The following is a 26,102-nucleotide window of genomic DNA, read 5'->3' as shown; positions in this document are numbered from 1 at the left end:
TGAGGAATGGTTTATGTCTTCCTTTTCTGCTTTGAATGAGAGTGTCAAATTGGTATGCGTCAGGAGTGTTGGAGTAAATTGGTAAAAAGTAGTCGTAAGGGTTTATTTTTGTTTGATGTACAACATTTTTGTCAAAGAACCTTTTCACTTAACTCTGTTAGTAAATCCCAACTCTTTGCAGCTTCATTGAATTTCTTAAATGACCTCCATGGATGTTGTTCGAATACTTCTTTCAAGCTCATTTATGTAAAGTTAAAGATTTTAACCAACTCGTATCCAAGCGTGCATTGTTATATAAGGAGGCATATAATCTTTTCCATTACCTGCTGGGTCTGTAATACCAGCTACAACATGTGTATGATTTCCTGCAGTTCCACAGAAAATACCTGTGCTAACATCTTTGGGGTCAGTTGTGATATCATATCTATGCATTCCCTGTCTATCCGAACCCGCTGCAAGATTTGTATAACCTCTTTTTGTTATTGAATGTGAATGGTTTCCTTCCACAGATGTTCTTCCACTGAACCTATGCATATGTGAAGGAAGGTTTTCAATACCTATTTTCTTTGAACCTCCCATCTTCATTGACTGAGTATTAGTGTAGAATGGAAAACTGTCAACTATTTCATACCATCTACCACCAAATAAAGTGTTTGGATTTATTGGATTCATAGACGTATAAACAGCTCCTATAGGATATATTAAATCATATATGCTCATAACTCTATAAACATATTCTAAAGAACTTATGTCATTAAATACCATTTGGAATGTATCTCCCGGATGAAATGTTGCATTTGTTCCACTTTTATAATGTAATGTTAGTTCAATAGAATTATCCAAGAAAAATTCAAAAGTATCTGGTTGAAGACCTCTAACAAATTCAAATGGAGTTGCTGGTTCACCATTTATAATTTCTGTTGTAAATGTCATTGTATCTGGTTTCGAAAATTTCTTTGATAGTTCTTCATCTACATAAGTTTTGTCGGCTTTACTGTCTAACATTGCTGGTAGTTCATGTGTTTCAAAGTTTCTGACATGACCTTCAATGTTCATACATTTGTTATTTAAGGAGTTTAGTGTATCTTTTACGCTTGTACTTGGATTTTCTAATGGTGCACTTGAACCCAAATCATAGTTCAATATTATGTCGTCTGCTCTAACAGTAGTGAAGGATTTATGTGTATGGTTCTTGTCAGCTTTCTTATCATATAAATCTTGAGCAGTGAATTTAACATTATTTTCATCCTCCATGACATAAACATTTCTACATCTAATGTATTTCATCGTCGTTATGTTTTCCTCCGATGTTAAACCTTGTGGAAAGTTAGGAGGTTTCCAATATAATGCATCCCACCAGTTCCTTCAACCGTTCCTTCAATACTTTCTATACCAACAGTTGTGAAGAAATCATGTGTATGGTTCTTATCTGCTTTCTTATCTAACATTGCTGGTAGTTCATGTGTTTCAAAGTTTCTGACATGACCTTCGATATTCATACATTTACTATTTAAGGAGTTTAGTGTATCTTTTACGCTTGTACTTGGATTCTCTAAAGGTGCACTTGAACCAAGGTCAAAGTTCAATATTATGTCGTCTGCTCTAACAGTAGTGAAGGATTTATGTGTATGGTTCTTGTCGGCTTTACTGTCTAAAGAAGTTTTGAAGTTCATTTATATCGGAGATGTTGTGTTTATGAGATTTCAAAACTTTGTTCATTGCGTCAAGTTCATCTTTGTCAGCTTTACTTTTAATAGCATCTTCAAACGTTATTTTTGACTTAACTCTCAAAGTAAATCTTGGTTCAACTAATACACCATTAACATTGAAAGTAGAGGCATAAATTTCACCGGTATAACCAAATGCTTCTGGTGCTTTAGCTACATCATACTGTACAGTACAGCTTATGTCATAACCTTTAGCACGAATGTATTTATATCTTCTTTCATTAACATTTTTTGTCTTCGCTTCATCACTTCGTGTTAAATATCCATGGTAGTCCGTTATAATCTGTTCGTCTGAAGTTATATAATGAACGTGGTTCTTGTCCGCTTTTTCGGCTAATTTCTCATTAACATCATTCACTTCTAATTCAACTCTTCCGCCAGAACTTATTATCATTAATCTTTTTCATTAATTCGGTAATTACGTCATAAAGACTATATTCTGTTTTCGGTTTTGTAAATAATGAGTCAAAATTTCTTTTCATCATTACATCGCTGACATTAATGATATCACCAATTCCTTTTTCATTTATTCTCTTCATTAATTCTGCAATAATGACGAATATATAATCTGTTAATTTATTCTCTTCATCGAGGGTTATAGAATGTTTTGAAATTGAATCATTAACTCCTCTAAATAAATCAATAACTTCAGGATACACGTTTTTAATGTCTTGAATAACCCGACCAGTATCCTCGCCACTATGTGGCTCTGAGCCGTTGGGCTCTGTTGTTCATGTTCTTCGTTCCCGTCGTTACGTGGTTTTATATCTCTAACCATCATCAACGCAGCCATAACCGGAGGGTTTGTTGCTACCTGTTCGAAAATCCGTCCGTTATGTATGGTATATCTAAATAATTTCTTTGTGTTTGTTAAAACATTTGAAACAAGTCTTTTAAAACCATCTACAAAATTTCCTGTTTCACCTAATGTTCTTGCAGCATTTACAAGCTCACCCATTCCCGCTTTTGACCCCAAAAACGTCCATATTGCATTTATTTCACTCTGTATAGTTGTCCATTCAGCGAAACTAACACCCGCATTCGCTAAGCTGAAAATGAAATTCAGTGGATCGAACTTAATTCCACCTTCTTTTTTCAATTTCAACGAACTCACTAACATGAGATTTTAAATATTCTTTCGTTAAAATTGTTTTCCCCGATGTTATGTCATTAACGAAACTATCACCGTCAAAAGTTAACGAATTCAATTTCGTCGTTGATGCTTTTATTTCATACACCGCTTTATCGATAGTTTTTGGCTCACCTTCTTTAGAAGCATATGAAACATTAATGAATGAATTATATGTATTCGTGAATGAGTTAAAATCAATGATTTTCATTAATGACGCCTTTAATGATTCATTAACTGTTGAATCCCTTAAAGTAATTAATGAACTGTCGTGGGCTTCGCCCTGGTCGCTTCGGTCTGAAAGACCTTCAGGACTCAAAGAGTCCGTTTGCGACTTTATGAAAGGTACACTGCAAACCGTCGAGTTTGGATCAAATGCTGTAGTTGGTGCAGGAATATTAATGATATAAGTCATTAAATCATTAAGTGACGTAAATAATGTTGTCGTTTTTGATTTAATTTCTTTAGCATCTGTTATATATGGTAATTTTATTTCTGTAGTTTCTGAATTAAAGATATTCGCTAAAATGTTTTGTAAACTGTTTTGAACAGCAGTATAAACCGTTGAATCCGGAACTCTTACGATTTCACCATCCTTAATAAAAGGCATTGTACATGACGTAGTGCTTGGGTCAAATCTTTCGGGATTATAATTCAACATATATTCTAATGCTTCATATACAGACTTATAAACAGTTGTGTCGTTCTTCATGACAACTTCACCATTTACAATGAATGGCATTGTACATGGAGTTAAAATAGGGTCAAACTTTTCATAGTCCTTCCATGTTATGTATTTCTCGGTATTTCCATCACTGATAACAATATATTTGTCAGTAAGTGTGAGAGAGTATTGACCAAAATATAAACGTTTAGCTCTGTCAGCTTCATACGCATATGCAGCAATAGTCATATTTTAATGAGAATAAAATGTTGTTCTATTTGCAAAGTACAGACCCAAACGAATACGGAACAGTAAAGCTACAAACAAACTTAGGTCTTCAGAATGAAGCGCTTGCTTTCAGAATGGTTGACTTCAATACTATCGCAACTTTTGTCATAACAGATGAAACAGATTTCATGGAGTTTGAAATAGATGGAAAGAAGCATGAAATAAGATTTCACAATAATGTAGAATATAAGATGGAAACATTAGCTGGAGTGTTAAATGCGCTCATAAATACTACAATAAACAAGGATAACGAAGAAAACTTAATGAATGTTAAACTTATTGCAGGAGTTTTGAAGTTCAGTTATGCGAAGGAGTTTAAGATAACACGAATGAGTCATAGAGTTCAATTGCTTCTGGGAGCATACCATATGACATTTCCTTTGAAAAGTATTGACAAAACGATTGAGATGAAATCTGTTCCATACGTATGTTATGGCAATTGTTTATACATTGAGTCAAAAATAGCTAATGTCACAGGTATTTCAGGAGTTAATAGTAAAGGTTCAGTAGAATATAAATCCTTCTGTTATGAAGTAAATTCAATGTTCATTCCAAACGTTCCTGTCATAGCAACTCATTTAGGTAAATGGGTTCGCATTTGTCCTCATAATTTGAAAGACATGCAATTCAGACTAGTTGACTTTCAAGGAGAGCCTGTAGAACTGAAGGCACCAGTGCGAATGACTGTTGAAGTTGACTTTTTAGAAAATATTAAATGCAACAGCTTACAAGAGAACTCAGAGCTAAAAATATAAAGTATGAATGTTATGTATTAGGTCATGAACTTTGGTTATTGCTGTTTGATGAAACAAATGAGTTAGTTATGTCAGTCAAGAGAACAGAAAAAGGCGTCAAAGGCGCCGAGCGCAAAGCGCTATATTGTGTTAGTGAAAACTGCACCAAGTCAATAAGATTAGGTTTGCATTATGAAGATGAGTTCGATACTGTTGAAGAAGTTTTGGATAGATATTACAAATTGCTTTAATTTACTAAAACATATTTCAAACAAAGCTTATATTCTGTTGAAAGTTTTGTATACTCGTTCGAATATTTATACTTAAACTCAACTCCTGTAGTTCCTGGTGTTTCAATGATGCGGATGTTACCTATTTTCATGAATGGTGGCGTTTGACCACAGCATTCGATTTCAGGGTCGAGATAGTCAATGACACATTGTTTCCCTGTTATTCGTGATATAACATTTTCAAGGTCCTCCTTTGTTAGAATTATTTGGTTCTTACTTATAAGATTTGTCAAAAGCTTCTTATCGTCTTTGAGTAAAATTGTTTGGTATAACTGAAGAAGGTAATGGTCTACGTTATCTGAAGGATTTGTTTGAACATTTGTGTAAGGATTGTCGTTGGCTTCTCTTGAAAGAATTTGGTCCAGTGGTGGATACTCTAACTTAACATCTGATGTAGCGTTAGCGTTTGAAGCTGAGTTTAAATTCACGGATTTCAGCTCTGGTTCTGGTTCTTTCAAACACTCTGAACTATAGTTCTTTATGACAATATTGTTTGTCGTTCGTGAGTCAACATTTGATGTTGGTTCAATTGGAACATTAATGGCACCAGCTAAGATGGATTTGCTTCTCATTTCATATAGAATAAAAACCTTTTATATGTATGAAATGAACAATATACTCGACAAGGGTTTGAATGTAAAGCTAACGAATGAAAATATTGTTGAATTCACTGAGACAGGAGCTGTGTATAAAGATGTAGAACTACTGAACAAAAGAGCTAAGGGAAGAAGCAGGAACATGAACAAAGGGTGGAAGCCTATAAAAATTTATGTCAATGATGGCTCAGGAGGTTCAAACATAAAGTATGCAGAAAGTTATAGAGTTTATGCTCTCAAGGGAGAGAAGCCTTCATTTAAGAACAGCTATTCTAACACATATCCTCAAAAGCTAACGGATGGGGAAGTGGATGATATGAATGACAGCAAAAATATTAACAGAAATGGCGACAGAGATGCATGGAATTTGTTTACCATCAGTCAATTGAAGGTTAAACTTTAAAACAATGTTGGTCGTTCCCATGGAATATTTTTGACTTTAATGGTATTAGTCATGATATGAATCTCAAGGTATGAACGAGGAGAGATGAGAGACTTATATGCTTCCCAAATTTCTTCAAAAGGTAATGTTATACCTGACTGTTTCCAAATGAGTTCAATATCATAGCGTGAGAAACCTTGAAAGATAACGAAGTCAGTTATGAGACGTTTTATGTTTAAAGCAAGGAAACGCCATGTTTGCATAAGTATTGCTACAGTTAAGTGGTAATGTCTGACTTTAGTTATGATGTTAGCTAATGGTGAGTCTGCTTTTGACACTAAACCTTTTCCGGCGAAGTCGTCACAAACGAGCAGAGTGTTTGAAGGATACTTTTTGAAGGGGTATTTTGAAAGTTTTGATAGAATGTAGTTTGTCAGTCGTTTCATATCGTAAACTCCTGAGTATTGACGTAAGTGGTGTTTGTCAATAATTCTTTCCATCTCCTCAGAAGTCTTTTGCATTCCTGACTGTATGAACTCTACAATAGCATAATATTTTCTCTTACGTCGAATGTAACGTTGAAGAAATTCAATGAGTTCGCTATCTGGAACTTTAACGACAGAGGCTTGAACTTTTGACATAAATGTTTTCGCTGTTGAATCCATAGAGTCTGAAGTTGCTGATATAATGATTTGGTCATAGTAAGAGTCGTTTCCTAAACGCTCTGTTATGAGTATATGACGAATTAAATTAAATGTCTTACCTGAACCCATCTTTCCACAATAGAAATAAACGCCATTTGAACAGAACTCATAGTCCTTACTGAAAGGAAGAATGAGAGAAGAGTTGAGCTTTTCACTGCTTTCATTCATGTCTTCATCTACGTCATGTATTAAATGCTTCATTTTATCTTCATTAAAAATGCAAGTCAGAAATATTCAGAACATAGCACCGAGTCTAACTGACAAGAGTATAAAGATATACTATGAACACGTTATGATGAAACCTACCAAAATTCAAGAAAGTCAGTATACTTATGAATATCCAAGGCACTGGGTAGAGTATGTAGGAGGTGAGAAAGCTATTGAAATCAGACAGGTTCGAAGTATTCCAGCAGGAAGGACAATATTATTGAAGAACTTTAATGTTTTGAGATATAATGATGAAACAAAGAAGCAAGATAGTTTTCCCGTTGCTGTGTATGTGAACCTAGACACAGGAGATGACATGAAAGTTTTTAACACAAAGCTTCAAACGGTAGTGAGAGAACAACTGACTGCGGAAGGACATCCATTACCTTCAGAAGTTACCATAGCATATAATTTTGAAACAAACTCAATAGATTTTAAAGTCGTCTCTGCAAAGAAGTCAGGTTTTACATTTAATGAAGCAGATGTATATTCGAATGAAAACTTCAAAGCTATTGCATGGTTAGATAATGACGATTGCTTTAAGAAAATATTTAAATTCAGTGACTCAAAGATGTCAATAGATGACCTTCGTGGAATGTTACCATCGACGTTTACAGTTGAAGGTTCAGCAGGATTGCTTACAAGATTGTCAATTGGTGGCGTTTGGTCTCGTGAGAACATTGTTATAAAATCCAGTATAAGTGAATTTGCTGAAGAATCTATATTATGTCTTTCAAACTACATGTATTCGCCACCGAAGCATTATAGTATAACAAACTTTGTCAGTAAGTTTAACATAAGACTTGTCGAACCTTCTTCAATGAAAGATGTTGTGCTACCTAAAGATGGAAAGGATGGACTCATTATTGAAATGATTTTAATTGCATATTAAATGAGCTTGTTCTTGAAGGTCATTCATGATGAAATAACTGTTGTAGAAGATGTTAGCAATTGTTCAGACATTTTGAAGCGTATAGATGATATAAGAAATAAGTTTATGAAGCCGCAACGCGGCGAGGACGAAGTCCATGAGAATGTTTATGTTTCATTGACTTTCTCCAGTAACGAGAACTTTTATGAGATAATATTGAAGAGAGATGATTTTAATATGGTGTAAATGGTAGCTTGGGCAGCTTTAGGCGCAATGGGAACAAAAGCATTAGCATTTGGAGCAAAAGCACTTGGGGCTTATGACGCAGTAAATAAAATGAGTGGAGGAAGAGTTTCAAAGACATTAGACGCAAATAAAGGAAAGATTGGAGGCTGGGTTGCAAAGAAGTTAAGATTAAATAAAATAGGGCTCATAAATAAAGCATCCAATTTGGTTGCGACTGAGTCAGAAAATGCTTTAGGAAAGGACGATGAGTTTGCAAAACACGCAAAAGACTTTAATGACCAGATGAAAGGTGAAACAATGCATTTAAATAGAGTCGATGGAACTCTTCCTCCACCAGTAGTTCTTCCGTATGGTCCCTATGGAATGTATGGAAACCCTTACGAAAGACCATTTGACCCATTGACTGGTGGAAGTAATTGGTATCATTACGGACGAAGAAGAAAGACAGTCAAGTTGGAGACAGACGTGAAGAAAGCAACTAAAAAGAAACCAAGGAAGAGAGTTATAAAGCAATGAATTCAACGGGTGAAAAAAGAGGTGAGATTTCACCACTTCACCTAAATTTAAATGGATGTTTTCATACGTGTGAGGGTGGTGATATCATTAATTTTTAAGTTTATTTTTATTTTATTTTTATTTTATTTGGATGTAATGACGAAAACTATTGAGATAACAAACTACAACGGTCATGAGTTCAAGAATTTGTTCTTCGTTCCTCGTGAAAATACATTCTATCAGATACGAGGGAGAAAGGGTAAAGTTAGTTTGAGCGTTTATGAAGGAATGAAGAATGGAAAGTTTATACAAGCATACGATACAAACGGTAAACGTGTTTCATTAGCTTTGTCAAAACTTACTAACATTTATTTTGACAGTGACTTTGACTCTGACGATTGGAGCGACAGCAGCGATACTGAAGAATATGAACTATTGTGTGAAGCACAGCAATGGGAAGAGTTGCAATACTTTTGTAAGTGAGAACGTTTATTTTTACAGTAGTAAGGTGAAGTGGTTGGCGGCTTTATAAATATTTAAGGTTAAGTTGGTGTTTGTGTTTGTGTTGTAAAATATACGTTAACGGTTTTGTAAAGTGTCAAATTCACAAGTATTGCGTACTAAGGAACGCAGTGCCTCAGTACACGAGACTTGTATACTAACTTTCTTACATGTCTCAGGAACTCTGGTCTTGTTTCAGAAGAGAAAATGAAGTATCTTGAGTCATGTGTGAAAACAAGGTACATTCTTAGAGGGCAATTGACAAAAATTGCACCGTTGGCAAATGTCAATATCCGAGTCAACATTCCGACTGAGAAAGGTTCTTCACATGACGACTATGTTGTTGACAAAGACTTACCATGGTTGAAGATTGTACTCATCCACAACCACTTCATGTTGAACGAAAGTCTTACAAACCCATTGTTCGGAAAAGGTAAGTGCAACATTGTCAGAGCTGTTAACATTCTTTTCGAGAAAGGCTTGTTGGAACCAATTCCAGATGACAAGCTGACAGAAACTTTTGTACCAAAAGACGAAACAAACTTTTCATTGTTGGTAAGACCAAAAGTTGTTCCAGACAAAGTTATAGCACAAAGAAGTACACAGTTCCAAAAGGAGTTGGATTGTTCGGATACCAACCTGAACCAGAAGAACTTCCAATGAGGTTGCAAGAACTTCAAGATGCTATAAACAAACTTCCATTGAGAAATCCAATCGACGTCAAATTGTATTGGAGAGCATCAGAGTTAGGTCAGAAGGTTTTATATGAAACAGGTTGCTTTGACGATGTTTATGAGATAACAGGCGAGGTTTCTCAAAAGATAAGAGACTCACTTGAATTTCCACGAACTGGACCGATTGGATGCGACAAGTTCGACTCAAACGAAAAGATATACTATGTCGACCTTAACGCTGCGTACATGAGGTTTGTCCAATATATCCCGACTGGAATTCCAAACGAAAATGGTGAGTTCCCGGGAAGGAACTATACAGTTGGAAAAGTCATACAACAAATGTATGATATTAGGAAAAGTCAAACCCCAAACTTGCAATGACACTCAAATTGCTTATGAATTCGACATGGGGATATTCCATTAAAAAACCTCAAAAGATGAAGAGTAAACACTATGAGAAGGTCGACAACTTTGTTGAAAGGTTTTCTCCTTTTGTTTTGAAGTACGAGTTCACCGAAGGTCAAAGTGGCTTAGTAACCACATTAAAACCTATTGTCGAACATTGGTCTTATCCTCAGTTCGCAAAGGCAGTCCTTGACAACTACAACAAATTCTTCTCGGAAGTTAAATCCAAAGTGAAGGTTTACTATGAGAACATCGATGCACTCATGACGAACGAAGAAGGCTATAACAAACTCATTGAAATGGGAATGGTCGGTGAAAAGATGGGCTTTTTTAAGCTAGATAAGGTATTTTCCGAAGTTCATGTCCTCTCCAAACGTAAGTACTGGGGAATACTTGAAGACGGCACAGAAATAAAACATTGCATGAAATAAAAAATTGCATACCATTTTAAAACGTTTTTAAAACAGTATATTTTTACATATATTAAATGCTTCAGGTTGAAAAACAAAGAACAAAAGTAGCAGATACAAAACCGTTAGACTATATCTTTACAAATGCTGGTAGGACTATATCAGATGAAGAAATTTCATCCGGAGCTTACAGGTTTGACTATCCAATTCGTTGGCTTCAAAGTCCTTCAGATGCAAAGGCAATAGGATTTAGAAGAGTTTTGTTTTCAAATAGAACTAACGCGTTTATGTTCGCAGTATATTTTCATGGTCAGTATAAAGGTTCTGATGGTCTAATAGAAAAATTTGATGAAATGAAAATCTTTACAATTCGTTCAGACGAAAGTCTTGAAAAAACTCTAAATGACTTTCAAACTCAAATAAACAAATACTACTGGGAATTTCAAGAAAAATACCACTCTTTACTAAATGGAACATACTATCTGAAGCTAGAATACGACAAGATGAACTCCACAGTTTCATTTCAAAAGATTGAAATTAACCCTCCAAGAGATACAGAGTTTTTATATTGGGGGGTGGACAGACGTTCTTGGGCACAATTTCTTCGGTTACTAAACCAGAACGAACCATTACCACCAGATGGTCCATTTAAATTTATACTTCCACCAGCAGATTTGACAGTTTATAGAAACGTGTTTGACCCTCAAAATGTCATGTGTCATGCAAGTTTCAGTTCAAGCAACAACAGTTTTCTGTGTATCGGTAAGGACTTTTATGACTTTGCTTCTAAATTCTACGAACCACCTAGTAACAGTTTCTCTGACTTTCAAGTCTGGTTCACAACAAACGGTGTGCAGCATATTATTCCATTGTACTATGACTTTTATCTCGAATTGTCTTTCATATACAACTACGGAAAAGTGCTGAAAAAGTATTGAAAAATATATTTTAGGGTAGATGGTTTTTAGGTGGAACCAGGTCCCTCGGTCCCCAGGTCCCCAGGTCATTTTAACTTCTCTGAAAAAGTGTGACAACATGACATTTAGACAACAACACAGGAAATAAACTTCATCGTAAATGTTTTGTCAAAACTTCTTCTTCGTAATGAGCGTAAATGACCCAAAAATATATTTTAGGTGAGATCTCAGAACTAGTCTTGTACTGTTTCAAGACAATGTCCGACGGTTAAGCCACAAACGAATGTCCGACGTCCCACCAAAAAATATTTTTTATTTTTATTGTAAGAACTGAAATGACAGTCGAAGCAAAAACGTTCACGAACAAATCTAATGGCGAAACATTCACAAAAGGCACTTACAACGGTATTGAAGTCTTACGTAGAGACAAGGATGTTATATAAATGCAACAAATATGTGTCAGCAGTTTAGGAAAGACTTTAGAAAGTTGTTGGAAAATAAGTCCTGGGAAGAGTATTTTAAGGCATTTTGTGAAGAATATACCACCCGCCGGAATTCCGGCGGGTGCTTTTTATACAATGTTAATGCAGGAATTCCCGATGAAATCAAACAGGTTAGAGGAACGTATGTAGACCCAAGACTTGTAAACTATATAGCAATGTGGGCTTCTCCAAAATATTGCATAGCAGTTGGAAAAATTCTGGACTCCATAGACAAGAAAGTTCATGAGAAATTAAAAGAAGAACTTGAAGATACAGCAGAGAATGCTAAACCTTTGTTCGAACAAGAAGTTAGAAAAATGCGTTTAAAACAAATAGAACATGAACATGAGATATGTTCTGGTTATAGAGATTCTCCATACGAACTAGACCAATGGGAACAAGAAGATTTAAAGAGAGAATTTAGAGAATATGAACTCGCTAAAGTTTCATTAGAAGCTGCAGAAGAGAGGTTAAAAGTTTGGGGTCGTTTTGTACAAAAATATTGTGAGTAAATGAACCATTTTATTTTTATTGAATTCGGCAAAAATATATTTTAGGTTAGATGGTTTTTAGGTGTCACCAGGTCACCAGGTAATTTAAACTTCTCTGAAAAAGTGTGACAACATGACATTTAGACAACAACACAGGAGATAGACTTCATCGTATATGTTTTGTATAAAAAGCAACCGCCGGAATTCCGGCGGGTGGTATATTCTTCACAAAATGCTTGTTTTGTTGAGACTTCATCGTAAATGTTTTGTATAAAAAGCACCTGCCGGAATTCCGGCGGGTGGTATATTCTTCACAAAATGCTTGTTTTGTGCTGAAAACATAGCACAAAAATATATTTTAGGTGGAACCAGGTCCCTCGGTCAACTAACATCTTTTTGAAAATGGTGACAACATGACATTTTGACAACAACACAGGAAATAGACTTCATCGTATATGTTTTGTCAAACATGAGCGTAAATCAGACAAAAATATATTTTAGTTTTTTTTTAAAAAAATATTTTTTTATTTTTATTGTAAGAACATGTCAGCAACAACTTCACCAAACTCGTTAGTCATGAACCCAACTTCAATGTTAGTAGAGATGAAAAGCTTCATTCCTTCTTCATATACTTTCGAAACAGAAATCCAGAAGATAAAGCAAGAACTTCTCCAAGGAGATTTAAACTGTAGTGCAAAAGATGAAACAAATGAACAGTATCTTTATGAAATGCAGGACCTGGTGGAACATCTACCTAAACTTCCTGAAATACAACAACAAAAGCTTACTATTCCAGAATTCGATGAAATAGAAGTGAAACCAACTGACTCAGTAGAAACCAAGAAGTTCATACGTAAGGTAAACTATGAGTTTCTTGGATTTCATTGCAACCACAAAGACTGCGATATGGTATATTTCATTGACATATATAAATCTGAAGAATTTAAGACCTACGACAACTTTGTTTCGTTAGTTGCAAAATGTGTCTTGCAGATAAGAGATAAAGATAGAAGAGGTAAAGTATGGAACCAACAAATAAAACCAGCAGCCTTTGAGTTAAAGAAAACCATTTACGCCTTAGTCATACTTGCAGGTAAGGTTTCAATGTACAATGCTAAAATGAACCCACAATGTTCAAAATGTAAAGCAGCAATGAGGAAATATAACTACTCCGTCAAAGAGATAGAACGTATGCGAAACGACTATGCTGACTTAAAGAAAGAAGCAGAGAAACCAGCAGAAGATAAAATGGACATGTTGACATTTCTGAACAAAAACTATCCAACTGCTGACGATTTCCTTCTATCTGACGTCAAGAAGAAATATAAAGAAACTTTCGGTATCGTTAAAACTTTTGATATCCTTCGTGAAGAAATAGAAGCTACAAAACTGTTTAAAGTCATGAACCATCACAACATATACCATGTAAAACGCTTGTAAATAGTTATGGTAGAAATATATTTTTGTCTGATTTACGCTCATTGACGAAGAAATCTTAACAAAACATATACGATGAAGTTTATTTCCTGGACTGTTGTCAAAATGTCATGTTGTCACCGTTTTCAAAAAGATGTTAGTTGACCGAGGGACCGAGGGACCGAGGGACCTGGTTCCACCTAAAATATATTTTTGCTGAAAAAAATGACCAAATTTCATGATATAACTGTATTTTTTTGACGAAGAGAACTTTTACACTTCGTAAAAAAACTCTATGAAATCGTGAAAAAATGACCAAATTTCATGATATAACTGTATTTTTTTTACCAAGTGAACTTTGACACTTCGTCAAAAAAACTCTATGAAATCATATCTTTTATACAAAATAAAAAAACAACGTTAGTTTTATTTTTTTTTATTTTTTTATTTTGTATGTAAGAACAGGAAATGACAAACACTGAGTTTGAAACAGTTAAAAAGATAGACAATGACACCAAAGTGGTTAGAATAGGTGATTTAAACGTAAGATACTCAAAGAAATACAACAAATATTCTTTGTCAGACATTATATCTCCATCTGGAAAGAGAGCAAGCGACTGGGTTAGAATTGCTTCTACTCAGAAAATTTTGACAAGAAATCCTGAGCTTATGATATCGGTAAGATTCTATGGAACTACAGCATATCTCATCGACAAAAGTCTTATACCAATAGTTTTGTTATGGTTAGACCCAGTTGTTGGATATAATTTCATAACATATGGTTCATTCGATACGGAACGTTGCTGTGAAGGCTTACTTTACATCGTTCAGAAACCGAAGGACTTCAATACAAAGAGATATAAGATAGGAAGAACATTTAATATAACTCAAAGATATGACTCTATAGTCAATAGAGTTAAGGTTGTGTTCGTTAACGATATGAGAGCTGCTGAAACAGAACTACTTGAAAAGTTTGAGAAAATGTATGGTGCTCCCACGAAAGGTAAAGAAACGTTTGAAGTAGATGAGATCGACAAAGCTATAAAATTATTTGACGAAGTTGCTGAAAAATACATGTAAAGCGTTTATTTTTGGTCTTTTATACAAGATAGAAAATAACGCTAATTTTATTTTTATTTTATTTTTTATTTTGTATGTAAAGACAGATATGACAACAACAGAGAACACAACAACTGCTATCGTTCATGAAGCCATAGATGAAGAATACGAGTGGGTTCAGTTTAACAAACAACTCCGTCTCATTCGTTCGGTCAAAGATGACATGTACCAAATGCAAAGTATTTTGACAGCATGTTTTGCTCCAGATACTAAGAAACCACAAGACTGGTTTGAATTAAATAGCACTCATGAACTCCTCAGTGAGTTTGAACATGTAGAACTTAAAAGATTGTACCAAGACAGACAAAACTTACCATCATATCTAAAAGGTATATATGTTCATAAGTTCCTAGTTAGTTCAATAGCAATGTGGGCTTCACCTCGCTATTCATGGTATGTTTGTAAACTTCTTGACGAACTTTGTACAAAGCAGAGAGAAGATATGATGAAAGAAGACAAAAACATACAGAAAAGAATACCACGTTCGGTACCAAAAGGAAAGGAAAAGAACTATAAGTATATGATTTACACTGAAGAGATGGAAAATGAAGAAGACAGAGATATGGTTATGTTGCATTTAGTCAGAAGAAACAACAAAAGCTTTTACGACTTAGCTAAGATTTACAAATCTGACAGAAATTGGTTCTATCGCGAAAACTTACCGATTTCAATGACACCGAATGAAGATGTTAAACAGATAGTTCAAGATACGTTACCTCAAACACACTATGATATGAAAGGTTGTACAATACTTACATTCAAAGAAGATTTGCCGCTACTGAAGGAAAAGATAACAGAGTATTTCGATAACTTCAAAGAGGAAGAGTAAATGAACCATTTATTTTTCAAGCTTGACACCAAAGATGGCTCAGGTAGCTCTATAAGGTAAATTGTCTTGTCCGAGTCCTTCTGGCATTCCGAGTCCTTCCATCTGGCATTCCGAGTCCTTCCATCCGACAGAAAAAGTTTTTCCTTCTGGCATTCCGAGTCCTTCCTTCCGACAGGAAAAGTTTTTCTTTCCGACAGGAAAAATTTTTTCTGTTGTCCGTCCGTAAACCATTCAAATTTTCGAAAATTGAGAACTTTTTGGCCGACCTTCAGAAAAAGTTTTTCCTTCCGACAAGAAAAGTTTTTCTTTCCGACAGGAAAAAAATTTCTTGACAACTGGAAGAACTCTTCCTTCCGACAGGACACAAACGGACAACTGGAAGAACTCTTCCTGAATGTCTTCCAAAGCCAGAAGAACCGACAGCCCCAGCACCACAACAGACTAAGACTCAAACACTTACATTTTTACGCTTGACTTTTTACAATTTGAACTTTGTTTGCGTAGATATGAATTCTGAAAGAAGTATGAGGGTCTTGTATGACTTTGTACTTCTCCCATAGTTCATGTCTGTCAAACTTACCTGCCATGGACTCTTTCATAAGTTCCATGAAATCGTCTTCGGACAATCCGGGGAAAAGTACAATGTCAGTAAGTATTCTCTTTACATCCTTACTTAAACTCTTGGCTGTCTGTACACAAATGACAACTGAGATGTTAAAGTGTCTGAGCTTCTTAAGAATTCGACACATGTCTTGTTCTCTGTTCTTTAACAAAGGATGAGAGGCGAAATCATCTAAGATAAGAAGACATCTGTGAGGGTAAGTCTTCCAATCGTAAGATTGCAATTTCTTCGAAAGGTACTCAATCTCTTTCTGTTTGTTTCTGAAGTGTTTCTTCTCTAATATTCTCTGCATTTCCTCATTTGGGTCTTTAAACTTAGAATTGACATACTCATTTATAGCATTGTACTTCAAAACTCTTCTTTGGTACTTCTTTATCCAATCTAACAACTCAGAGTCTTTTATACATACTAACTTAGACTTCTTTATAATATCTTTGAACGAATTGACGGTTTGGTCAAATTGACCAGAAGTACTACAAATGACAACTAACTCATAGAATGGGTTCTTCTCATCTAGTTCTTGTTGTTGTGCAGCCATTTTAAGATAAGTGAAAGTCTTACCCGACCCAGGTGGTGCGATTAGACCTGTTATACCATTCTGAGCAAATAAGAACTTGTCATGTATGGGTTTTATCTGAGCATTTTCCAACTTCCTCTTGTTCTTATTTAAAACATTCTCAAATTTTTTGTCAATGTCAGCAAACTTTTTTCTAACATATTTTTAGAAAAATTAAAATTTTTATCTTTTAGGAAATGTCTAGCGATTTCGCTATCTATATTCGAGACAAGCTTTTCGACAGCAAAACATCTGTCGACCATAAAATCTTACATAGTGTAAACAAGAAAGGTGAATTTGTTCTAAAGTTCTGTTTCTGGGAATATGACAAGAACCATAAAACATTAAGCAGAGAAGTCTTAAAATTTGTCAATGACAGACTTGTTGACAGAGATGACGCCTCTTGGAGAGATGAAGTCCAACAAAACTTCTTAGAATGCAAAGAAGACACATGCGCTGTTCTTGAAGATGAAATAGAAAACAGAATAGAAGAGCTATTAAAGGACAAAGAACTTTTACAAAAATATGGTTCTGAGAAGTTTGACATAACTCCACCAGAGAAGAAGAAGAGAGAAAAGAAAGAAAAGAAAGTAGAAGAAGAGAAGAAAGAACCAGAGCCAGAGAAGGGGAGATATGACATGTAAAAATAAAATTTTATTTTTAGAACATTTCTGGGTCAATGTCAATGTTCTCTTCCTCTTTAGGAGCAAACACCGGCTTAGACTCTAAAATCTTTTTACCCAATTTACCTTGAACTTCAACTATCTTAGACTCATAATATTCATAGTCGTCTGCTTTCTTTGGTTCATAAGGTATAACAAGTTTGTATGCTTTGCCTTCTTTAAGGTTTGAAAACCTTCTGTCAAAACTTTCTTTGACTGTTAACAAACCTTCTATGTCTAAGTCTTCAAATTTCGCACCATTTTTAGTCACAATAGCAAACTTAACTGGTTCGATGTTCCAAACTTTGTCAAATGTAGACTTTTCAAAATGGTAGAAGTAAACATTCAAATATGTGAATGGGTCTAGTTCTTCTTTAAGTCCTGACATGTACTTGTTTACTGAGATGAATTTCGTCATCTTTTCTATCGAGATGGATAAAATGCACACATTTGCACACATTTTGACACTTTTTCTGACAAGCATCATTCAAATTTGAAGAAAAACCTCTAAATTTCATTCAAATTTCTGTCAAAATGTGTGCAAAATTGAAATAGGCACACATTTTGACATACGATTATTTATATACGTTATTTTAATGGTTTCAGAGAAATCTTCGTTACACATTATTGAAGATTACTCAATATTTAAGTGAATGACTCACTACCACCTGTTTAGAAAAATGGTAGCATAAAATCCAAATGTCACATATATTATTTCTTATTTCATACAAATAAACTTACAATTATAACCTCAACTTGTTTGCAAAGCAGAAACTCAATATAAGCAATCGATCAGTAGTGTATTTAAAAGTCGAATTTAAATTTAAAAATTTATAATCTTATTTCGGAACCAAATAGTATAAATTTAGGACAAAAAGCTACGTGGTGTTGATAACAACTATTAAAATTCAAATATTACTACCATGAACAATACAATGGCTCATATTGATAATTGATAAACGTGCATATAAATTGCATATATCATCAATGTCATTAAGTAAAATACATGTATATAAATAGATTAGAAATATTTTTCGGTTAGAATTAAAATCTATGTAATAAAAAATAAGTTATAAAAATAAATACCGAATTTTTATTTGTAATATAAACTGCAACAATATGCTAGTGTATACAAATGTATTTGTCATATTGATTTGAAAGATCTTCAACATGGTTCAGATCTAAATTTGAAACTCGTAAAATAAAGCGAATCTTTATTTATAATATAAACTGCTACAATATGCTAGTGTGTACAAATGTATTTGTCGTATTGATTTGAAAGATCTTCAACATGGTTCAGATCTAAATTTGAAACTCGTAAAATAAAGCGAATCTTTATTTATAATATAAACTGCTACAATATGCTAGTGTGTACAAATGTATTTGTCGTATTGATTTGAAAGATCTTCAACATGGTTCAGATCTAAATTTGAAACTCGTAAAATAAAGCGAATCTTTATTTATAATATAAACTGCTACAATATGCTAGTGTGTACAAATGTGTTTGTACAAATGTATAACTCTTTGTCAATTGTTATGGCACCTTATAACTTAAAAATCATTTTCATTAACAAATATAAAAAGTGACAATTAATATTTTCATTAAATGCATATTTAATTATCAAAACAATGTCGATTTAGCTTGAATGTTCATTATAAATGTGTAAGTTTAGGAAAACAAAAAATAATTAATTCTCGCAAAGAAACTTATTTTAAAAGAACCTAAACAAAAGTTCATATAATAATAAATCTAAAAATAGATATTAATTTAAACGAAGATAATGAGAGAATGGGGATGTTGTAAAACAATGAGACTTAATGATCAAATAATTAAAATAATAAAATTAATTAAAGGAAAGCTAAAATAGTTTAATGAATTTTTATAGATTGATTACACAATCAATGTTTCTGTGTCAATGTACATCAATCAACATTGTTTCATTGAATTTTGTCTTTCACCAAGAAGATTCAAGAACAAAGTTTTGTAGTTTCAATAGATTGATTACACAATCAATGTTTCTGTTCAATGTACATCAATTAACATTGTTTCATTGAATTTTGTCTTTCACCAAGAAGATTCAAGAACAAAGTTTTGTAGTTTCAATAGATTGATTACACAATCAATGTTTCTGTGTCAATGTACATCAATCAACATTGTTTCATTGAATTTTGTCTTTCACCAAGAAGATTCAAGAACAAAGTTTTGTAGTTTCAATAGATTGATTACACAATCAATGTTTCTGTGTCAATGTACATCAATCAACATTGTTTCATTGAATTTTGTCTTTCACCAAGAAGATTCAAGAACAAAGTTTTGTAGTTTCAATAGATTGATTACACAATCAATGTTTCTGTGTCAATGTACATCAATCAACATTGTTTCATTGAATTTTGTCTTTCACCAAGAAGATTCAAGAACAAAGTTTTGTAGTTTCAATAGATTGATTACACAATCAATGTTTCTGTGTCAATGTACATCAATTAACATTGTTTCATTGAATTTTGTCTTTCACCAAGAAGATTCAAGAACAAAGTTTTGTAGTTTCAATAGATTGATTACACAATCAATGTTTCTGTGTCAATGTACATCAATCAACATCGCTATCTGCTTTAAAAATCCCTTCTGCTAATACTTCTGTGTATTTTTTACCATTGCTATCTGTCCTTATTGCAATCATTTGACCTTTTATATCACTTCTTCTAAATTCTCTTACTTGTTTTAATAAGCAATTAAGTTCATATCCATATTCTTCGATTGAATCCATGTTCAGTATTTTCATAGCAGTATCAATGTCATTTCTGGCTGAAAACAATGCAATTTGTGAAATATCCATATCATATCCACATTTTATTAAATCCTCCAAATTTGATAGTTTAGTTGAAGAAATTATTGGATTGTCAAATAGTTTAGAGGCTTTTTTGACTCTTTTATTTCAATTGTCATATCTGAATAATGTTTAACATAATTAAACAATTGTATCTTCTTTGAATCTTTTTGTAATATAAAAGTCTTTAGTTTAAGATGAAATACTTTGGAAGCATATAGATATAATGATAGACAATGTATTTTTTGAGGAGTATTGACTTTTTTTAATTTTATTTCCATATTTGAGCGTGATAACCATATCAAAAATGAATAACCTTAATTTATAAATCTGAATTTGATTTTAATAATAAAAATAATATATATATATGTAATTCATGAGTTATATTTTTACACTTCATTTTACCTGAACAAATATAGCTGATATCAAATAACAATTTAATATAGAAATTGAAATTGTTATATATGCAATGTAAATACACATAATACATATATTATAATTTATCAATGATTATTGTCTAGACCAAAATTTGTAGATGGAATTATGCAATTTCTCAATTTAAAGTCCCAGCTGTTTGTATAACAACTTCATATTGAAATTTACTAATAAACACGGTAAGTTTCATAATTTTTATTATTATGATCTTACATTTGATTAAAATCGACGATTTTTCAATTGGAAAATAGTGCAAAGTAATAAAGAATATATTTAGCAAATTTTAAATTTTTTTCAAAAATTTTAGAATGAATCATAGAAGGACTAGCAAAGATTTAAAGGAAATTTGAATAAACTCATAGAATTTTTGAAAGAAGAAGGGAGATTTGAGAGGATTTTTGGTCAGAAAAATATAGAATTAAATGAATAATTGGGTATGATAAGATAAGTGAAGGTAAAAGATAATTTTAGTAAACGAAAACGTGTAAAGTTGAAGCAAGGTAATATTTTAATCATTTAAAAAAGAAAAAGAGGAAAACTTGTTCTTGAATCTTCTTGGTGAAAGACAAAATTCAATGAAACAATGTTGATTGATGTACATTGACACAGAAACATTGATTGTGTAATCAATCTATTGAAACTACAAAACTTTGTTCTTGAATCTTCTTGGTGAAAGACAAAATTCAATGAAACAATGTTGATTGATGTACATTGACACAGAAACATTGATTGTGTAATCAATCTATTGAAACTACAAAACTTTGTTCTTGAATCTTCTTGGTGAAAGACAAAATTCAATGAAACAATGTTGATTGATGTACATTGACACAGAAACATTGATTGTGTAATCAATCTATTGAAACTACAAAACTTTGTTCTTGAATCTTCTTGGTGAAAGACAAAATTCAATGAAACAATGTTGATTGATGTACATTGACACAGAAACATTGATTGTGTAATCAATCTATTGAAACTACAAAACTTTGTTCTTGAATCTTCTTGGTGAAAGACAAAATTCAATGAAACAATGTTGATTGATGTACATTGACACAGAAACATTGATTGTGTAATCAATCTATAAAAATTCATTAAACTATTTTAGCTTTCCTTTAATTAATTTTATTATTTTAATTATTTGATCATTAAGTCTCATTGTTTTACAACATCCCCATTCTCTCATTATCTTCGTTTAAATTAATATCTATTTTTAGATTTATTATTATATGAACTTTTGTTTAGGTTCTTTTAAAATAAGTTTCTTTGCGAGAATTAATTATTTTTTGTTTTCCTAAACTTACACATTTATAATGAACATTCAAGCTAAATCGACATTGTTTTGATAATTAAATATGCATTTAATGAAAATATTAATTGTCACTTTTTATATTTGTTAATGAAAATGATTTTTAAGTTATAAGGTGCCATAACAATTGACAAAGAGTTATACATTTGTACAAACACATTTGTACACACTAGCATATTGTAGCAGTTTATATTATAAATAAAGATTCGCTTTATTTTACGAGTTTCAAATTTAGATCTGAACCATGTTGAAGATCTTTCAAATCAATACGACAAATACATTTGTACACACTAGCATATTGTAGCAGTTTATATTATAAATAAAGATTCGCTTTATTTTACGAGTTTCAAATTTAGATCTGAACCATGTTGAAGATCTTTCAAATCAATACGACAAATACATTTGTACACACTAGCATATTGTAGCAGTTTATATTATAAATAAAGATTCGCTTTATTTTACGAGTTTCAAATTTAGATCTGAACCATGTTGAAGATCTTTCAAATCAATACGACAAATACATTTGTATACACTAGCATATTGTAGCAGTTTATATTACAAATAAAAATTCGGTATTTATTTTTATAACTTATTTTTTATTACATAGATTTTAATTCTAACCGAAAAATATTTCTAATCTATTTATATACATGTATTTTACTTAATGACATTGATGATATATGCAATTTATATGCACGTTTATCAATTATCAATATGAGCCATTGTATTGTTCATGGTAGTAATATTTGAATTTTAATAGTTGTTATCAACACCACGTAGCTTTTTGTCCTAAATTTATACTATTTGGTTCCGAAATAAGATTATAAATTTTTAAATTTAAATTCGACTTTTAAATACACTACTGATCGATTGCTTATATTGAGTTTCTGCTTTGCAAACAAGTTGAGGTTATAATTGTAAGTTTATTTGTATGAAATAAGAAATAATATATGTGACATTTGGATTTTATGCTACCATTTTTCTAAACAGGTGGTAGTGAGTCATTCACTTAAATATTGAGTAATCTTCAATAATGTGTAACGAAGATTTCTCTGAAACCATTAAAATAACGTATATAAATAATCGTATGTCAAAATGTGTGCCTATTTCAATTTTGCACACATTTTGACAGAAATTTGAATGAAATTTAGAGGTTTTTCTTCAAATTTGAATGATGCTTGTCAGAAAAAGTGTCAAAATGTGTGCAAATGTGTGCTATGTTTTTTTCTCTTTTCTATCGGATAAAAAAATATTTTTTTTAAAATTTACTCAGAAAAATTTTTCTTTGTATATACACCATTCTGTACGTCTAAAAGACTTTTGACATTTGCCAAGAATGTTCGTTTAGACGCTGTCATATAACCATACTCTTGACAATACTGTTTATACGAATCGTACAATGACCTTTCATCTAAACACTCAAAGTCAGTTTCATCTATGAACAGTTCATAAACACTCTTGTTTGCTTCTAACAATGTTTGTCTCTCTTCGGTATGTGGAATTTGTCTTGGATTGAACTTAGAAATATCTAATGTCATGAAATATGAGAACAAGTGGTTGTAAAAGTCAGATGTCAAAGTTTCTGCTAAGTCGTCAAAATATTCTGTATCTTGCATATGAGAATCTGACGTTCTGACAACTACATATCTTCTGTCAGAACTTTCTAACTTCATCGGAACGGCATTGTTTGAAACCATGACGAAGTTTGCAACATTTTCACAAACTCTTTGGTCTTTATATTTTCTTTCAACAACTCCAACTTTGTCTGTTATAAGACTCTTCAAAGCATCTGAGTTCAAAACTTTTGTTGTATCTATACTTTGAAGTTCGTTACATACTATAAGTTTCATATTCTCTATTGAAGAGTTAAATTTACCGCAGATGTTTTCTAAGTTTGTCATATTCGGGTTCGAATAGCCCTCTAACAGTTTGCATAAGATATCTGTAAAGAAAGTGTTCTTACCTGTTCCTTGTTTTCCAATTATGATGAGAGCAGTTTCATTTTTAGCACTTGGATGTTGTAAGATGTTTGCAAACCAACATAAGATATACTCATAGATTCTTTCGTTTCCATTGCATATAATTTCTTTGACATAGTCTAACCAAGCTTCTATAACATTTTCTTTCCATTCTACTTGTTCGTATTTATATCCAGTGAAGATAGAATAGAAGTTTGGAGATGGTGTATAGAACTTTATACCACGAACTGAAAAATCTTCTAACTTTGACAATAAGATATCCCAAGCATCTAACATCTTCATACCAACTTGTACGACTTTTATTTTCTTAAGTTTCTGTTTACATTCTTGTTCTGAAACTATTGTCGCTTTAGGTTTGTTAAAGACTACATCCCATTCTTTCATGACATAACATTCTGGGGCAGAGTCGACATAAATGACTAAACGTTTCAAATTCTCGACTGCTTTGTTATAGTCTCGAAATGGACACATATTTCTGAACGCTTGGAAGTCATAAAAATCTGAAACGTCTATTCTGTACATTTTTATAAAAATAAAAAAAATATTTTTTTTATTCTTGAGCTATTTGTTGCATTTGTTGTTCTTGAGCTATTTGTTGTTCTTGAGCTATTTGTTGTTGAAGTTGTTCTTGTAGTACAATACTTTCACCAGTTGCATCTTCCAATTCGAAACTTTCTGCCGTCATTGACAAATACATAGGACATAAAAGTTTTACAGGAACAAAGTTTGCGTCAACTAAGGTTAAGTTTATGTTTGCTAAAGTGTTTGAGTTCACTAAAGCTGAAAACTCTGCATTCGAATGAACAATAGGCAAACCAGCAGAGAAAGTGTTGTTTATACGCATGAGTATCTTTTGGTCATAGTAGTTTCTGTCGACATTCGAATAGCACTTTGAACCTAAGTTTGAAACAATATATAAAATAGGTGTACTTAAAGTCAATGGAACAGATAGACCTTGTATGACACCTTTTCCTGTTATAGGAAACTGTTGGTAGTAAAAACCAGATATAAGTTTTGTATTATAGCTCATATCGTTTATACTAAACTCAGTCGGACATCCAAACATAATGAAACCTGCTCTAGTTGCAGCACATGTTACATCCGTCCTTAAAGTATTAAATAAGTCAACAAAACCTGTTGGTGGTATATCTGAGTAAGTATCTTCAAAGGAGTATTTTTTACCATTCACAACAATAAAATCTTCTGGTGTCAAAAGAGCAAAACAGGCTTTAGTCGTCATCGTGTTTAAGGTCAGTTTACAATATCGTCCTTGAGGACTTTGTAAGTTTGTTGTTATAGAATTATATGACTCAGGGTTTTTAGTCGTAATAGTATAAACCACTATGTCTTCTGCCATTTACATATATTTAAAAGTTTTTCTGAAAGTGGAGAAGAACTTCATCTAAACTTTCACATGGCGTTTCTTGAAGTTCTCTGTCTAAGAAGTTCAAATATTTTGTAAAGACATAGAACTTTCCTTTGTCTACACGAACAAACAAAACAGGGTCTTTCATATCGTTCAAAAGTGTGTAAAGTCCTTTACATGAAATAAAGTCTATATTGTTTTTCTTCAAACATCTTTCAAGAAGTTTTGACATTTTTACTTAGCAAACAAATTTTAATGAAATGTTGTGGTCGTCAAATATTTTTATGACGTCTGGGAAACTATATTTTAAGTTCAACGTTTCACCTCCTTTCATAACGTATATCTTGTCAATGACATTATATGAAACACCACAGCAAGCAATGTCGGGTTCTATTTCTTTGATGTTTATATCGTCTGCCTCTGTCAAAAGTTTCAATAGTTCTTTCAAAACTTCATGAGGTGCGATGACATATGAGTTCACTTTTACAGGGTTGTGTTCGACCAAGTTTAACATTAGACCTAAAGCTTGACAGATCTTCTCCTGAGTTTTAAGTTTGTCTTTAAGTTGTTGGTAGTCGTTTCGAATATCTGCAACAGAACTTAAGTCTCTGCTAACTTCAGGATATGTTGGTTGTTCTTTTACAGGAACTATTGTTATACCATCTTCGTCTTCGTATGGTTTCCCCACTTCAACATCTCTGTCTTTGACATTGACAACAACACTTTGACTGTTTGTTTGAGTTGGTGAATTTAACTTCACGTCTGCCATCGCCATTA

General features: G+C 32.7%; 15 protein-coding genes and 4 pseudogenes across 19 annotated transcripts, besides 7 other annotated features; 10 read left to right on the top strand and 9 right to left on the bottom strand.

Moving 5' to 3' along the window:
- Positions 1–8,997: part of a mobile genetic element that runs on past the window's edge.
- Positions 1–26,102: part of a mobile genetic element that runs on past both edges of the window.
- Positions 387–1,448, bottom strand: TVAGG3_0182560 (annotated as a pseudogene). The gene has a single exon. A coding segment is annotated over exon 1 (1,062 nt).
- TVAGG3_0182550 lies at positions 1,459–2,685 on the bottom strand (annotated as a pseudogene). The gene has a single exon. A coding segment is annotated over exon 1 (1,227 nt).
- On the bottom strand, positions 2,928–3,769 carry TVAGG3_0182540 (organellar and viral DNA polymerase type B; the record flags this gene model as incomplete). The annotated part of the gene is made up of 1 exon (XM_051225672.1): positions 2,928–3,769. A coding segment is annotated over one exon (842 nt), but the record flags the coding sequence as incomplete, so codon positions are not given.
- TVAGG3_0182530 (uncharacterized protein) lies at positions 3,787–4,563 on the top strand (the record flags this gene model as incomplete). The annotated part of the gene is made up of 1 exon (XM_051225671.1): positions 3,787–4,563. One exon carries the CDS (start codon positions 3,787–3,789, stop codon positions 4,561–4,563), a length of 777 nt encoding a protein of 258 aa, XP_051110657.1.
- TVAGG3_0182520 (uncharacterized protein) lies at positions 4,790–5,404 on the bottom strand (the record flags this gene model as incomplete). The annotated part of the gene is made up of 1 exon (XM_051225670.1): positions 4,790–5,404. The coding sequence occupies one exon, from the start codon at positions 5,402–5,404 to the stop codon at positions 4,790–4,792; it is 615 nt and encodes a 204-aa protein (XP_051110656.1).
- TVAGG3_0182510 (protein of unknown function, DUF4107 family) lies at positions 7,839–8,354 on the top strand (the record flags this gene model as incomplete). The annotated part of the gene is made up of 1 exon (XM_051225669.1): positions 7,839–8,354. The coding sequence occupies one exon, from the start codon at positions 7,839–7,841 to the stop codon at positions 8,352–8,354; it is 516 nt and encodes a 171-aa protein (XP_051110655.1).
- Positions 8,355–8,997: a terminal%2Cinverted (terminal inverted repeat of Maverick-1A transposon ID:TVAGG3_0182500).
- Positions 9,042–9,889, top strand: TVAGG3_0182490 (annotated as a pseudogene). The gene has a single exon. A coding segment is annotated over exon 1 (848 nt).
- On the top strand, positions 9,904–10,344 carry TVAGG3_0182480 (uncharacterized protein; the record flags this gene model as incomplete). Its single annotated transcript, XM_051225668.1, has 1 exon — positions 9,904–10,344. One exon carries the CDS (start codon positions 9,904–9,906, stop codon positions 10,342–10,344), a length of 441 nt encoding a protein of 146 aa, XP_051110654.1.
- On the top strand, positions 10,401–11,261 carry TVAGG3_0182470 (uncharacterized protein; the record flags this gene model as incomplete). The annotated part of the gene is made up of 1 exon (XM_051225667.1): positions 10,401–11,261. The coding sequence occupies one exon, from the start codon at positions 10,401–10,403 to the stop codon at positions 11,259–11,261; it is 861 nt and encodes a 286-aa protein (XP_051110653.1).
- TVAGG3_0182460 lies at positions 11,576–12,234 on the top strand (annotated as a pseudogene). Its single transcript has one exon. A coding segment is annotated over exon 1 (659 nt).
- Positions 12,757–13,653, top strand: TVAGG3_0182450 (organellar and viral DNA polymerase type B; the record flags this gene model as incomplete). Its single annotated transcript, XM_051225666.1, has 1 exon — positions 12,757–13,653. One exon carries the CDS (start codon positions 12,757–12,759, stop codon positions 13,651–13,653), a length of 897 nt encoding a protein of 298 aa, XP_051110652.1.
- TVAGG3_0182440 (organellar and viral DNA polymerase type B) lies at positions 14,098–14,709 on the top strand (the record flags this gene model as incomplete). The annotated part of the gene is made up of 1 exon (XM_051225665.1): positions 14,098–14,709. The coding sequence occupies one exon, from the start codon at positions 14,098–14,100 to the stop codon at positions 14,707–14,709; it is 612 nt and encodes a 203-aa protein (XP_051110651.1).
- TVAGG3_0182430 (KilA, N-terminal/APSES-type HTH, DNA-binding family) lies at positions 15,038–15,577 on the top strand (the record flags this gene model as incomplete). The annotated part of the gene is made up of 1 exon (XM_051225664.1): positions 15,038–15,577. One exon carries the CDS (start codon positions 15,038–15,040, stop codon positions 15,575–15,577), a length of 540 nt encoding a protein of 179 aa, XP_051110650.1.
- Positions 16,042–16,491, bottom strand: TVAGG3_0182420 (protein of unknown function, DUF4106 family; the record flags this gene model as incomplete). Its single annotated transcript, XM_051225663.1, has 1 exon — positions 16,042–16,491. One exon carries the CDS (start codon positions 16,489–16,491, stop codon positions 16,042–16,044), a length of 450 nt encoding a protein of 149 aa, XP_051110649.1.
- TVAGG3_0182410 (uncharacterized protein) lies at positions 17,064–17,399 on the top strand (the record flags this gene model as incomplete). Its single annotated transcript, XM_001288858.1, has 1 exon — positions 17,064–17,399. A coding segment is annotated over one exon (336 nt), but the record flags the coding sequence as incomplete, so codon positions are not given.
- TVAGG3_0182400 (protein of unknown function, DUF4108 family) lies at positions 17,416–17,901 on the bottom strand (the record flags this gene model as incomplete). Its single annotated transcript, XM_001288859.1, has 1 exon — positions 17,416–17,901. One exon carries the CDS (start codon positions 17,899–17,901, stop codon positions 17,416–17,418), a length of 486 nt encoding a protein of 161 aa, XP_001288860.1.
- Positions 17,846–23,210: a mobile genetic element.
- Positions 17,860–19,477: a mobile genetic element.
- Positions 17,902–19,477: a terminal%2Cinverted (terminal inverted repeat of MuDRx-1_TV_TvPhantom-3 transposon ID:TVAGG3_0182390).
- Positions 21,578–23,210: a terminal%2Cinverted (terminal inverted repeat of MuDRx-1_TV_TvPhantom-3 transposon ID:TVAGG3_0182380).
- On the bottom strand, positions 23,276–24,343 carry TVAGG3_0182370 (uncharacterized protein; the record flags this gene model as incomplete). The annotated part of the gene is made up of 1 exon (XM_051225662.1): positions 23,276–24,343. A coding segment is annotated over one exon (1,068 nt), but the record flags the coding sequence as incomplete, so codon positions are not given.
- On the bottom strand, positions 24,510–24,989 carry TVAGG3_0182360 (uncharacterized protein; the record flags this gene model as incomplete). The annotated part of the gene is made up of 1 exon (XM_051225661.1): positions 24,510–24,989. One exon carries the CDS (start codon positions 24,987–24,989, stop codon positions 24,510–24,512), a length of 480 nt encoding a protein of 159 aa, XP_051110647.1.
- On the bottom strand, positions 25,643–26,100 carry TVAGG3_0182350 (protein of unknown function, DUF4106 family; the record flags this gene model as incomplete). The annotated part of the gene is made up of 1 exon (XM_051225660.1): positions 25,643–26,100. A coding segment is annotated over one exon (458 nt), but the record flags the coding sequence as incomplete, so codon positions are not given.

The sequence above is a fragment of the Trichomonas vaginalis genome, chromosome IV (genome assembly GCF_026262505.1).
Source record: "Trichomonas vaginalis G3 chromosome IV, whole genome shotgun sequence".
In the NCBI taxonomy this organism is placed as follows: Eukaryota; Parabasalia; order Trichomonadida; family Trichomonadidae; genus Trichomonas; species Trichomonas vaginalis.
Note: the sequence above shows the minus strand (reverse complement) of the source record. Positions and strands in the feature narration are given on the sequence as shown.